This window comes from Condylura cristata, unplaced genomic scaffold (assembly GCF_000260355.1).
Source record: "Condylura cristata isolate star-nosed mole 26May11 unplaced genomic scaffold, ConCri1.0 scaffold00017, whole genome shotgun sequence".
Classification (NCBI taxonomy): domain Eukaryota; kingdom Metazoa; phylum Chordata; class Mammalia; order Eulipotyphla; family Talpidae; genus Condylura; species Condylura cristata.
The window spans coordinates 32,562,870-32,577,073 of NW_004567118.1; the positions used below are offsets into that span (position 1 = coordinate 32,562,870).

The 14,204-nt window shown below is 46.1% G+C and overlaps 1 protein-coding gene across 3 annotated transcripts in view; it reads right to left on the reverse strand.

The window, feature by feature from the left end:
• Positions 1 to 14,204, reverse strand: part of RAP1GAP2 (RAP1 GTPase activating protein 2) — a 217,561-nt gene that overhangs the window by 38,500 nt on the left and 164,857 nt on the right. For all 3 annotated transcript variants that reach the window (XR_001145542.1, XM_012726333.1, XM_012726334.1), the window contains 5 exons: positions 13,943 to 14,155; positions 12,630 to 12,733; positions 4,627 to 4,705; positions 3,622 to 3,675; positions 979 to 1,062 (listed from right to left, as the gene is read on the reverse strand). Coding sequence is in view for 2 of the 3 variants with exons in the window: in XM_012726333.1 (XP_012581787.1) it covers positions 979 to 1,062; positions 3,622 to 3,675; positions 4,627 to 4,705; positions 12,630 to 12,733; positions 13,943 to 14,155 (534 nt within the window). In the remaining variant the exon portion in view is untranslated. The remainder of the gene's footprint in view (positions 1 to 978; positions 1,063 to 3,621; positions 3,676 to 4,626; positions 4,706 to 12,629; positions 12,734 to 13,942; positions 14,156 to 14,204) is intronic.

A 14,204-nucleotide genomic window follows, 5' to 3' on the forward strand; every position in this document is an offset into this window, starting at 1 on the left:
TACCCCAGTTCTGTACGCATAAATAAATAAATCTTTTTTTAAAAAATGTGTTTTTAACCTAGGGGGGGGTTTGGAGCACATTTTGAGAAGCATTATTCTGGTCATAGCAACAGGTAAATGCTACAAGAAATGGAGGTGGGAGAACAGTGGTAAAGTGAGAAAGTTTTATAACCACCAGCTCTCTAAAAGGGAAAAGTACAAGCCGTGGTGTTGGCATTTTCCATGGTATAAATATTTCCACCAAGGTTGGTTCAAGCTACTAATATGACATCTCTGAACAGAGCTGGGAAGAATGTACATAGCTGGCTCACTACTGAAGTTTATTTAGGGGGTGAGGGGTGCTATTCCCAGCTAGAAGAATGTCGAGCAAAGAGAGAGCAGTTCGTGCTAAGCCACTGGCTTCTGTCCAGTCAGGTTTTCCTTGTGACCAACAGCCCATAGATGACTATAAGCTGAAGTGGCCAGGAAGAATTAGAATTTGCTGTATGAAAAGCTGAGTTACGGCCCTCCCTGGTGGCGCAGTGGGTTAAAGCACAGCACTAACAGGCTAAAGCCACCTCGGCATGAGTTTGATCCCTGGCCTGGGGCTGACCCACATGGCGCAGCAGACCTCTCCTGGCCAGCCTGCTGCTCCCCTCAGCAGTGTGCTTCATCTGTCTGTCTGTTCTTCTCCCCACTCTGTCTCTGGTGAATGCTCTCACCGTCCCTGTACCTCTGGCCTGTTCCCCAGCTCTGTATGCATAAATAAATAAATCTTTAAAAAGAAAGAAAAGCTGAGTTACTATTAAAAGGATTTGCAGGGAGGTTTTTGTGAGTAGTAGTCTACCTTGAAGATACTGCCACCTACAATGGAATTTCTACCTGGAAGGTGATTGTTATTTTCAGAATGTTTAAGAACCTCATACAGGGGGGAGGTGAGTAAGGGCCCTCAAAGAGAAGCCACAAGACATATCACCCAGCATGGATCACGGTGCTTACCTGCCTGGCTTTTTGATAAATGACTCCGAACTTGAATGTGTTGTTGACATCATGCTCATCGTAGGACACGATCATTTGGGACGCCTGGGAAGAGAGAAGAATCACTCAAATTAGTTACTTACTAGGAGGCCATCGAGGAAGCAAGTGGAAGGGGAGGCACCCATTTCAGTGAGGAACGTGCCCTGGGGTGTGAGGCACCACACCAGGAGAGGAAGAAGAAGGGTGAAGTCAGAAGCAGGTGGTAGGAGGACTCCCCAAAGGCCTCAGCTATTTCCCAGCACCTGGGCTTCTGCCAGTGGAGACCAAATCTCTGCATCACCCTCCATTCCCATCCAGGAGGGCCAGCTGGGCGCTCTGGGAGTGCAGCAGGCCTCGGGAAGCAACTGTACTCCCGTGTTCTATCTGCAGTTTAAGAAGGGAAGCCCAGGACCCCAACACTGGCCTACGAAGGGTCCATGGTGTCAGCTCTAACTGCCCCTCTGATCAGCAGCACAGACACGCCTCAGAGATGGTGTATGTTGGTTGCAGACCACAAGAAAGCCAGTACAATCATAAAGTGAGTCACAAGAATATTTTGGCTTCCCGGTGCATGTACAAAATGTGTTTATACTACACTAGAGCCCAAAGTGTTTGACAGTATTATGTCCAGAAAAATATATACACGCCTTCACTTAAAAAAAAAAATCCTCTATTGCTAAAACATGAAAAATGAAGTGAGCACATGCTGTTGGAAAAAACAGTACCACTACCCCGCTCAGCACGGGCCACACACCTTCAACATGTCAAGCGTCCGCAGGGTGCAATGAGCAAGGTCTGCCCGTTTGTTGATGAGCACAGCGCTGCTCCTCAAGACTTCAGCTCCCATCCACAGAATGAGAGGCCTCAGAGCAGAGCCGCCTGAGGAACTACCCTCATTTGACAGGCAAAGGGAAAAATAAACCCTGCCATGGGTCATTTCCTACTGTGCGACCAAACTGACTTTTGAATGCACTGCAGTTACCTAGGTGGGTCTGAACAAGCAATTTCATCTCCCTGGGCCCATGGACATGGGTGGTGTGGAGACTGAGTAAGAGCAGGCACATCAGTGCTGGGAAGAAGGTACATAGCAGCAGTCACCATCACCACCTAACCCTCCAGAAAGACCAGAGCTGAACCATCCTTGGGAGGGGACGTTTGGGTGCTCGTGGGGCATCCCCGTCAATTAAAAGGAGAGATCTGGCCATGGGTTACTGAGGGGAAGAACAAGCCAGGCACGACTGGCCGGTGGGCGCTGGTCACACCCTTTGTGTACCTGTGAGGCCCCCAGCTGCTCCAGCAAGTGGAGGTGCCCCTGCAAGAGGGCTGCTGCCCCATCCCAGAGGGAGCCCCCACCTGCCACAGGGATGAGTCTAGGGGGTGGAACCATCCAAGGAACGGCCCAACTCCACAAATTTTTTTTTCCTCAACTCCACAAATTTTAAAAAGAGATCTCTGCCAGAGGAGCATCCTAGCCAGACCAAGCAGCCCTTCGGACATAGAAAATATAAACATGCAGCTGCTCTTATTTTCTCACCAGAGCCAGAGGCTTTCCAAGTTAGCACTGTGCAAAGGAGCGTCACTGGGCCCTCTCAGAGGGTATGATTTGACAACAAAAATTGCCAACCTTGTAGTTAAGTTAGGCCTTTATGATGGGTTTTAATGTTTGGTTAAACCTCACAATTTCAACTTTAATTACAAAGAGGGGGGACTGATAGAAAACGTTCAGTGGAGTGCAACAGATTACTGTTGAGTAAACACAGATGTTCAGAGGACTGAGAAGAGGTGCCTGAAAGAAGGGTTCTGGCACATTCTCTGTGCAGGAAGAGACCCTGCCTTTAGCTCAGCCACTGCACATGGGCAGAAGCCATGTGCATTTGAACATCTGAGATATTTCTTCCAGAGTGTTCTAGGTGTCCCAGCCAGGAAAGGGCTCTTCCCCACTTGATGAGTCCTGGTCATCACACTGGAGTCAGGAAATGCACAGACCAGCTCCAGCAAGCCCCAGCCGCCACAGCAATGGCTCAGAAGCCCAGAAACATAGCCCTCTGCCTCTGTCTTCAGGTCCTTAGAACAGTGTGTGCACTGGGTCCCCTCCTGTGGTCAATTTGAAGCAACACACCATGCATGCTGGAGTTGTTCCTGAGTGGGCTCCTTGATTTGTTTTGTTACTATTGATCCATACCAAGAGCAGGCCAGTCTTGAGGAAACTGATCACAGAGAACCAGCCAACCAGCACACAGCAGAGGCTTAGAAGGCCTCCGCTCCGCAGTAACACTGGCGATGGGGAACCACAGTCTGGCCCCTTATCTCTTGGTGGGATTTTGCCTTCTGTCCCTGTACGCCCCATGACGACTGACCAGATTAGCACCAGTCCCCCAGCTCTAGGTAAAATCACTTACCACCCCAGCACTGGCCTCAGGGAGGTACAAGTGGTCCCCACCGCCCCAGCCCTGCCACCTCCACAATAGCTGGGGCCAATTCAGGTGGGCAGGGCAAAGCAAGGATGTATTCCCAGTGGACCAATTTGCCGAGGGGTGAGCACAGAGACCCTCCCATAAAGCCACATGTGCACAAATCTTTCCTGACATGCAGGTGGGGTCAGGGGAGGCTGGTAAAGGTCCTCACCTTGGGATACAGGACGGGGTTGAACTTCAGTCCCACTGCGTCGTCACAGAAAGCCTGAGCAGGGACAGAGAAACAGAGTTCAGGGGCCAAATACATGGAGAGCATCTGCACTCCTAACCAAGAGTGGGCTCTCTAGGGCAGGTAGGAGGGAGCCTGGGGGAACCCTGACCCCGCACCTCACTGTCACATGCCCAGAAAAGTCAATTAACCTTCCAGAGGTTTCAGAAAGATGGCGGTCAGAAAGATGGAGATATGAGACAATTCTGGCCACCTTACACTCCCAGAGTGTGGGTCTAACCCAAGTTCCCAATAGCCAGGAGCAGTGGCATGGGCCCCACGACCAGCAACTGGCACCTTCCTGAGGGGGTCCTCAATCTCCTCTGGCCACCCCCACCCCATCCTCCCACAACATTCTCCTGCCCCATTATTCCATTTCTCTTGTCTCTTGAACTAGCTGTGAACTCGGGGGCGGAGACCATACATTTTACTGTTCCCAGAGCAGCTTCAGCAGAAAGGAAGAGATGAGGAGGCTGGAGAAGAGATGGGGGTGTCTGCCAAAACCTCCCCCACTCTATCATGCAGTCAAGGGTGAGGGAGGTAGGCAGGTAGCCTTCCCTGCCCCTGGGCACAGCCCACCCAGGACAAGCCTCTACCAGCAACCACTGGCCAGCCCTCTTTTTTTATTTATGCATACAGAACTGGGATACAGGCCAGAGGCTCAGGGGCAGTGAGAGGCTTCACCAGAGACAGAATGGGGAACCGAACAGGCAGGTCAACGAAGTACACTGCTGAGGGGAGCAGCGGGCGGGTCAGGAGAGGTCTGCCACACCATGTGGTCACCTCCGGGGCAGGCGGGAATCGAACTCATGCGGAAGCCGCTTTAGATTCTCAGTGCTGTGCTTTAACCTGCTGCGCCACCAGGGAGGGCCTGGCCAGCCCTCTTTTAAGGGTAAGTTTTCTCCTTTTTGGAGATAACACTGGTTTGTAACAGGGGTAGGTTTTTACCTTGGCAATCTGAGGGACACTGGGCAGCTTGCTCAGTCCGGCCAAAGGGATCCGCTCGTGCACCGTCTTCAGCTTGGACCTGCACACGCAGATAGCGGTGAGAAAAGGGGATCACTGACCCCATGGGAAGTGCTGAGGTCACAGCAAACCAATGAAAGAACCACTTGCCTCAGGTCTCCTGGGGTCAGACTTGCCTTATTTCACCCAACCTGTGGGTTGGACCCCACACGCAAAGGGTGGAAACCTGATGTCCTACCTAAGTACCTCCTAGGAGATGGATATTTAAAGACCCTGCCTGGTAAAACTGCCTGCATCTGAAATATGGGAAATGCAAATAATCACCTTCAAATTCAGCATTATTTTTTGGTTTGTTTAAGGATGTGTGTTCTTCCAAAGAATTGAGCACAGTTTCTGGATAAATTTGGGTTCTCCTATACAATTAAACCATTATGAAAAGAAAACCTAATATCTGAAAAATCTGGATTTATTCAAAATATAAATAGAATGAAAGTCACTTTATAAAGGGATTCACCCTAAGATTCTAAATTTAGCCTGTTCCCCTGATTCATTTAGCACATTATGAAAGTGTTGGATTTTATTGAATCTTATTCTGCTTCTGATGAGATAATCGTATGGCTTGGAATCTGTTAACCTGGTGGATAACATTTTTGTGAACCGTCTTTTCTTTCCACGGGTAAAACTGTGTTTGCTTATGATGCATTATTTTTTAAATATCCTGATGAGTTTGTTAATATTTTATCTCGAATTTCACATCTAAGTTTAATAACGACACTGACCTATATTTTTTCCTTGTACTTACCTAGTCAGGCTTTTATCTCAAGGTGTTATTCCAGCTCACAAATTGCTATGGAGTCCCCATCCTTGGAAATAGATTGTAGAACATGGGCATCTTCTGTCCCTAAAGGTGGCATAGCCCCTAAAAGTCACCTGTGAAATCTATGAGCCTATTTTTAGTGGGAGGATATTTTTGGCCACCAAGTCAGTTCTTCAGTGACCAATGTTTAAGTTTTCTACTTCCTATTGGATCAAAGCTGATAATTTTTTTCTATAAAATGATTTATCAAATGTATATAAAGTTGCTTTTGTATCCTCTGAGGACTTCATCTGTATTTGTAGCTGTAGCTCTTTATTACTCTGACACTATCTGCATCTTCTGTTTTCCTCAATCAGTCTTAACTGAAGGTTTATCTGTTTTATTAATTTTTTAAAGATTTATTTATATATGCATAGAAAAACTGGGGTGTAAGACAAAGGTGCAGGGGGTTGGAGGAGTGAGAGGATTCACCAGAGAGAGGGAGTGGGGAGCAGTCCAGGCAGATGGACTGAAATACACTGTTGAAGGGAGCCGCAGGTGAGACAGGAGAGGTCTGCTGCGTCATGTGGGGCAGCTCCTGGCCACAGGCCCTATAGTGATAGCTGAGATTTAACCCCTGGGCCACCAGGGAGGCCCCCTTTTATTAACAATTTTCAAAGAGATAACTTCTGGTTTTGTTGATTGTCTCCACCCTTCTTTATTTTCTCTTTCTACTTTACTAGCTTGTTCTTATCTTTATTTCTTTCCATTTTCCTTGAGTTTTTTTTTTCTACTTTTTTCCTAACTTCTTGACCTGCACACTTATTCATTTAATCTTTCTTCTTTTTTAATGAATGTATTAAAAACTATACATCTTTTTCTAAGTACCAGTTTAACTTCATCCCACACATTGATAGGTGGTATTTTCATTGTCATATAATTTTAAATATTTTGTCAGTTCTTTTGTGATTTTCCCTTTAGCCCATGAGCTATTTCAGCATTTTCTTTTAACTCTCTAAATGTATGAGATTTTTCTTCAGTATTTTAATAATTGATTTCTAATTTAATTGTCCTATATATAGGGAACATAATCTACATGGCAGTAATTATTTGAAGTCTATTGAATTAACATATTAACTTAAAATTCTATGTTCCACATAGGCATGAAAGGAATGTTATTTTTTTTCCTGCTGCTGATTGGGAAAGTATATTACAAGATTAAATTTGATAATTGTACTGTTCAAATCTAAATGCTCACAATTTTTTCTTTACTTGGCTCATCAGTTTCTGAGAAATGTGATGGAAATGTGAAATCCCCCACTATAATTTATAAATTACATAAATTTATAAATCTCCCACTAGGATTTGTCTACTCCTTATATTCCTATCAGTGTTTGTTTTCTCAAGTTCAAGATTGTTACTAGGTACAAACTCATGACTGTTTGATCTTCCCAGTAGACAGCTCTCTCTATCATCGTGGAAGCTGAGGAGCTGAGGGATCAATAAAAGGCATCTTCCCTGTCTGGATTCTGAACAAATTCAGAAACAAATTTAAAAAACAGTAAGGCAGTCGGGATACTGGGATCTAAAAAGCTTTCGTTAAACAATCAAGGCCAGGGGGCCCTCCCTGGTGGTGCAGAGATTTGAAGCGCTGCACTGTGAAGCTAAGTTAAGCCAAGCTGTGGCTGCTTATGTGAGTTCCATCCCCGCCCCAGAGGTGATCCGCATGGTGCTGCAGACCTCTCCTGTCTCACCCGCTGCTCCCCTCAGCAGTGTACTTCATCGATCTCCCTGTTCTGCTCCCCACTCTGTTTCTGGTGAGTCCTCTTACTGCCCCTGCAACGCAGGCTGTACCCCATTTCTGTATGCATAAATAAATATTTTAAATAAATAATGCAAAAAATAATAATTCAGGCCAGGAGCAAGCACATAGCTTAGTGTGAAGATGAAATCAACTCCCCTTGTCTCCACTAACACTTTTTATTAAATGCCATTCTGTCTATATTAAGGTTGCTACATTATCTTAGTTTCTTAGTTTCCCATGTCTTTTTCCACGTCTTTATTTTAAAACTCTAAGACAAATTCTGGGGACTCTCAGAAGGTGAAGGAGGTGCTACCTCCTTTCTCATACACTTGTTCCCTCTAGCTGTGCTACGTTGTGGATTAATTCTGCAAGACTATCTTCCAATTCGTAAGTTCACTCTTTGAACAGGATAGATTAGATTTTATCCTAATGCATTGAGTTTTCTTGTGTCAATAACTATTTTTTTATGTCCAACAAGTCCACTTGTTATCCTTTTATACCCATGTGTATTCATCCTTGACTCATTTCTAATCATCCATTCTAGCAATTTATTAGCCCTTTTCTACATGATATTTATTCTTTATCTTTTTTTTTTAAGATTTATTTATTTATTCAGATAGAACTGGGGTACAGGCCAGAGGTGCAGGGGCAGTGAGAGGCTTCACCAGAGACAGAGTGGGGAGCAGAACAGGCAGATTAACGAAGTACACTGCTGCGGGGAGCAGCAGGCGGGTCAGGAAAGGTCTGCCACGCCATGTGGTCACCTCCGGAGCAGGCAGGGATTGAACTCATGAGGAAATGACTTAAGCATCTTAGTGCTGTGCTTTAACCCGCTGCGCCACCAGGGAGGGCCTTATTCTTTATCTCTTTAAGTAAATATACTTACTTTTAAGCCACTTTGAAAGTGTACAATTATTTGCAGTTCATCAGCAGTAAATCCATCTTTTTTACATTGATGATTTGAGTTATCTTTCTTCATGTCAATTTCTCCATGTATTTTGACATTTTCTCTATCCTTAGTGTAAAACACCCTGATTCTATTCCCATCAGAGCTGGTGGTTTGCACAGCTCTGGGGGCACCATTCACATCACATCACATCTGCATGGTCAATGTGACAATCATCACATTCCTCAGACATCCAGCCTCCGGATTTGCCTGCCTTTCCCCTCTGTCGCCTCTCCCCCACCCCACCCTCCCCACTCCATCCAGAGAGAAGCTTCCCCAGTGCAAACCTGAGCATGGCCTTCACCTTCTAGTGGCTCTTCCATGCTAAGATAAACTCAAAGTTCCTAGACATAGTCCACACATGACCCAGCTTTTTTGCTGTTGCAAACATTCACTTACTGATTTTTTTTTTCCCACTAGTTTGTCACAACCCATGTGTACTTTGTAGGGAAAGAGGCAGAATAAAGAGGAACATGAATGTATGACAGGTTATATTACAAACCCAGGAGTTCACATGTTGCCCCTTTCTCTTTAAAAAAAAATAGAAAAAGACAGGAAAAAAAAACCCAAAATACTGATTTAATCTCTTCTTCCCTTCCCAGAATGACCTCTCTATCATCCACGCACTCACACTCAGACACGTTCAGACACATACTCAGTGTTCAAGCTGTTTTGACCTTCTTTCAGATCCCCCATTGCACGTCTCCTCAGACCACCCTCACTCATCTATAATAACCCATAAGAAAACAGGTGAAAATAAGAACAGGAATGGGGATAGCTAACACATACTGAATGCTTTCTATAGCCAGGTCAGAGGGAAGAGCTTACTCCTCACACTATCTCCACGCCCAGAGAAAGTCTGGCACATACTAAGCCTTAAACAAACACTGAATGAATGAATGAATGAATGAATGAATGAATGAATGAATGAATGAATGAATGAATGAATGAATGAATTTGCTGATACTGGCCATTTTTGCATTCCTAAAGGAACTCTTTCTGGGTGTAATGAATTTCTCTGTTATTAGATTACTTGGATTTGAATTACTGAGACTAGTATTTGGTTTAGAATTTCACATGTCTATATCATAAGTAATCTTCCCTCTATTTTTTTCTTTTTTTAAAATTTCACTTGTCTAATATTTTTCATGAGAATCTTTTAACCGTTGTTGAATTAAGTGAGAAGCTTTCCATATTTTTTTTCCTCTTGAACAGTTTAAATAGCATGAAATATGTTCCTTAAAGGTTAAAAATACCTGCAAACCATCTATAGATAGAAACTTTTGGAGAGAGAATTATTGAAGAATTTTTTCAATGTATTCCTTAGTCAATGATCAGTTCAGATTTTTCCCCTCAGGTTAAATTACATCAGACAATTTATACTTTCCTAGAAAGGCAGCTGTTCCAAGTAAATTTTCCAATTTAATTGCACGGGTTGAATATTACATGAATAATTATTTCATTTTCTTCACATCTGTGGTTATGTGCCTCTTTAATGCCTAATTTTGTGTATCATTGTTTTTCTTTTTATCTTTACTTGATTGGCTAGTTATCTATTTTGATACTTTTGTCTCCCCAAAAGTAGCCTAGATTTATCAAGTCTCCTGCTTATTTCCAATTTATATCAGCTTTAATCTTTGTTAATCCCTCCTTCTCACTCTTTTAAGGAAAATATGAATGATAAGAGCAGCTACTGTTGTTGAGTATCTACTGTGTATCAGGCGGGTTCTGGCACATAATAGTAAACACCCCATAATTAGAAGGTTGATAAAAATCACACATGTCACAGATGAAGAAACTGAGGCACAGAAAGGTTACTGACAATAACAGCATGCAAATATTGTCTTTGTTCTTTAATAAGAAACCAATTATGGCAATGAATTTTCTCCTAAGGACAACTTCAGATAGTAGCTTCTACCACTAAAATTCTTTTTGGCAATTTTCATTTTCTTATATTATTCCCTTAACTTAGCAAACTTTTTCGTTTCTCCATTATTTAATCTTTTGTCTTTTCTTTCCTAGGGTTTATTTTTTTCTAGAAGTTTGTTTAAAATACGAAGTAGGATGGCTGAGTGGTCTAAGGCGCCAGACTCAAGGAGAAAAAAAAAATACAAAATAGGTGGCGCACCAGCTTAATGCACAGCATTATGAAGCTATTGCAGCCACTGCAGCATGAGTTCGATCCCAGCCAGGGGGATGGCCCCCAGGAGAAGGGTCAGACCTCTCCTGACCCACCCGCTGCTCCCCTCAGCAGTGTACTTCATAGATCTTTCTGTTCTGCTCCCCACTCTGTCTCTGGTGAATCCTCTCACCACGCCTGCACCTCTGGCCTGTACCCCAGTTCTGTATGCATAAATAAATAAATCTTATTAAAACAAAAGATATTATCTTCAGATTTTTTTTTAAAGATTTATTTATTTATGCATACAGAACTGGGGTACGGGCCAGAGATGCGGAGGGTGAGAGGATTCACCAGAGACAGAGCGGGGAGCAGAACAGGCAGATCAATGCAGTACACTGCTGAGGGGAGCAGCGGGCGGGTCAGGAGAGGTCTGCCACGCCATTTGGTCACCTCCAGGGCAGGTGGGAATCGAACTCATGCGGAAGTGGCTTAAGCTTCTTAGTGCTGTGCTTTAACCCCCTGCGCCACCAGGGAGGGCCTATCTCCACATGTTAAGCAAGAGAGTTGGTCAGCCTAAGTGTGAGATCATAAATGATCTAGAACCCTGCATGAATGAGGAGGAAGCTGAACAGGGAATTTCACCTCTGGATACTTTCTTCTCTGTGTCTGATAAAGCTGCTAAGCCATGGAGCCAATTTCTTTATGCCTGGCTGCCAATTTGGTCTGGCCATCACTCCAAATACACGATGTGATTAGCCAACCACCCAGCTGGTATATGGCTTCTCTCCACCATTCCTCTCACTGGCTTCTATCTGAGAAAGCCACATCTGAGCTAGCCCTTGGCTCCCAGGACAGTGATTTCAAATGCTACTGACCCCAAACAACAAAAATGTCTCTATGTACAAAGATCCCTGGGTCATTCCAGGGAACCTTCCAAGGCTCATACTCACTGCGAAGGAATAAAGGGTTCTCCTCCAACTTCATACATTCCCATACCACACTGTTCCTCAGGGAAGGAAACTGGGTTCAACTCTGTCACCTACATCATAGTAGGTGCTGCTCCCCATAGATTATCAAAACAAAAATCATCTTAGTGTGTGTTGAATTCTCGCATCTTTCTCTAGTTTGCAACCCAGAGGCAGCATGTCAGATAAAGGCAGCATGAGGACAAGGAGCAAGATCCTTGTGTTCGACTGTCATCTTAAGCAAAAATCCTACCCGATCTGGGGCTGGTTTTTATTAAAAAGAAGAAACACTTTTCTTTGCAGAGCTTCACCTCATTCAAAATCCTATTTGGAAATGAGGGTCCAGGTATTACTCCCGCAGAAAATTGGTTCTTGTGATTTAATTGACTCTTCCCATGCCTTGCAAATATGATTACGAGCCTGCTGAACCTCAGTAAGGAAAAGTGCTTTCTTTCTTAATAAAAAATCAAGCTTGGATGGGTGCTGACAGCTTCCTCCTACAACCCCCCCCCCAGCACACACACTTCCCTCTCCCACAGCAAGGTTATGAGTCCCTGTTCTCTCACTTATTTATCTGAAAATTGAGCAGGAAAAAAGAATTGCTATCGCTCTTGTCCAAATGCCTTCAAGGATTTCCAATTAGACTCAGAAACGTGAAATGGACGCTTGGACAGGTGCACAGCTCTAAAAGCACCAGCACTCGGCCGCACGCCGGGCCTCCCCACTTCTCTACCAGTCCAGCAGGGACAGAGACCAGTGAGACAGACCCTGTGCCCACAGCGTCCCACGCCTATCACTAACGTGATGTCCGTAGACCTCCCCGTAGACCCTTAGCCTCTAGAGAACAGGTTGGGGGGGGAGGTGCATAACTCATCATCACTGCCCCCCAGCCCCTCCCATGGGTCCTGGTAAAAGGTTTTGAAAATCACCTTAGTTGAACCAAACAGAAACAGTAACTCCGGTTACTGCCCTTGAGAAGGGCAGACTCTAGACCCAGAGGCCCTGGCACAGCCCGGGCTCCCGATGGCCACACAGCATCTCAGGGAGCCCAGCAGACACACAGATGCTGCAGGATCCACCTGTGCTGGAGACACACCCCGCAGTGCTCCCCTACTTTGTTGTCCCACAGAACCCACAGGAGAGGAGGGCAGGGGGAGTATGGGAAAAGTGACCTAGCACCGAGGACACATCTGTGCTCCTGCAGTCAGCCAGCTGGCAATAACACCTGAGCTCGCTGCTGGCAGCAGACAGGGCCCCAGGACTCCAGCCAGCCAGTTGGGGGGGAGAGGGGGGCACCCCCACCCCACAGGAGACCAGACTGGTCTGACCGGTCTTTCTGGGCCCAGCCCCACCTGAGAATGATCCGAAGGTACTCGATGCCCTCAGCCTCCTCACACTTGATGGACAGAAGCAAGTTTCCCAGACTGCTGGCCGTACAGTAAAAGTTGAGATGGTCCTAGAAACAGAAGTCGGATGTTAGCCGTCAGGAAGGGACCCTCCAGATAAGGCCCCCAAAATCACCTCCTTCACCAGGAGTGAGAAGCCCCCACAGCAAGGCAGAAGAGAAAGATGCTACTGCTATGGCTGTCACTGAGGTTGGGGGAGAAGAGATGGGAGGGGAGAGGTAACCAAAGCAGCAGGTTCAACAGCCCAGCCCTCAGGATGTTCTAGACTGAGGGAAGAACACTTAATCTCCTGTAAGCTGGAGAATAAACCTAAGGGTGATATAACATCATCATCCCCATTTTACAGATAGGTAAACTGATGTTCAGAGAAGTGAAGCAACTGTCCAGGGTCACACAACTTGTAAGTGACAGGTTCAGGTTCAAACACGTTTGCCCTGAGAGAAGTTCAGGTTCTTCATCAGAAGATTCCACATCTACTTTCTAGTAGGACAGACCTTGCTAATTCAATTTGTGGGAATATGGCTAGGAGAAAGGCTGGCATCTCCACCCAGGGGGAGCCTGGGCCCTTCAGACTGGTGGGCCTCTTCCGGGTCAGGGAGCCCACCTCAGACTTGCTGCTTGGGGGGAAGGGGGGGATTGGGGAGGAGGCCTGCAAGGTGCATTGTAATGTACTTCAAGGAACTCAGGGCCTGGCCCGATGCTGCTCCTCCAATGAGCCCCTGCAAAGCTGCCTTAGGCTGGAGACTCCGATTCTGCTCTTGGGGCTTCTGAAAGCTGGCAAGTTTGAAGGGCAGGATATATTTAAAGAAATGTAACTTTATCACTTTTCAGCAATCAGCGGCTCACAGCTCAGCATACAGTACAGGTGCCTGGGGGACCTACTTGAATGAGGACATGAGAGATGTGCGCAAGTTCGACGGAAATGGAGACTTTCAAGATGTGAGAACAGACCTGTTCCTACCACCCTCCTTCACCTGTGCACATGCCCCATCCCACCGCACCCAGAAACATTGCCAGTGGGGGTGCCCACCAGATCCTGCCACCCTGGGCCTTCCTGATTTCAGCATACCTGCATCAGGGCCCCACCACACACACCCCAGAAGAGTGTGTCCACCCCCTCACTAAGGACAGAGGCAGGAGCCTTGGAAGGGCGGCAGGGTGGGGGAGGAGAAGGGAGGGAAAGAGGCACTGAAGAAAACCGGGTGTCCTGTGTATGCCCTCTGAAGGCTGTTTCCCAGCCCCCAGGCTCCGGATCTTACCTTCCCTAGGAAGTGCCTGCGGTAAGCCCTGGCCTCGGCCTTGCACTCCAACTTGTAGCCGAATGTGCTAGGGCTGAGGCTGTCCTCTTCCTCCTCCTCACAGACGCTGCTGCCCAGGGAGGTCGGCGTGCCCACGTTCTCCGGGTCCTCGATCCAATAGCCCCCAAACTGGGGCAGGACAATCAGGGGGTACGGGCCTCCTTTCTCCACGACCTGGAGGCAGAGGGAAGGTTTTGTATACAGCCTGTACTGGGCCTCAGGT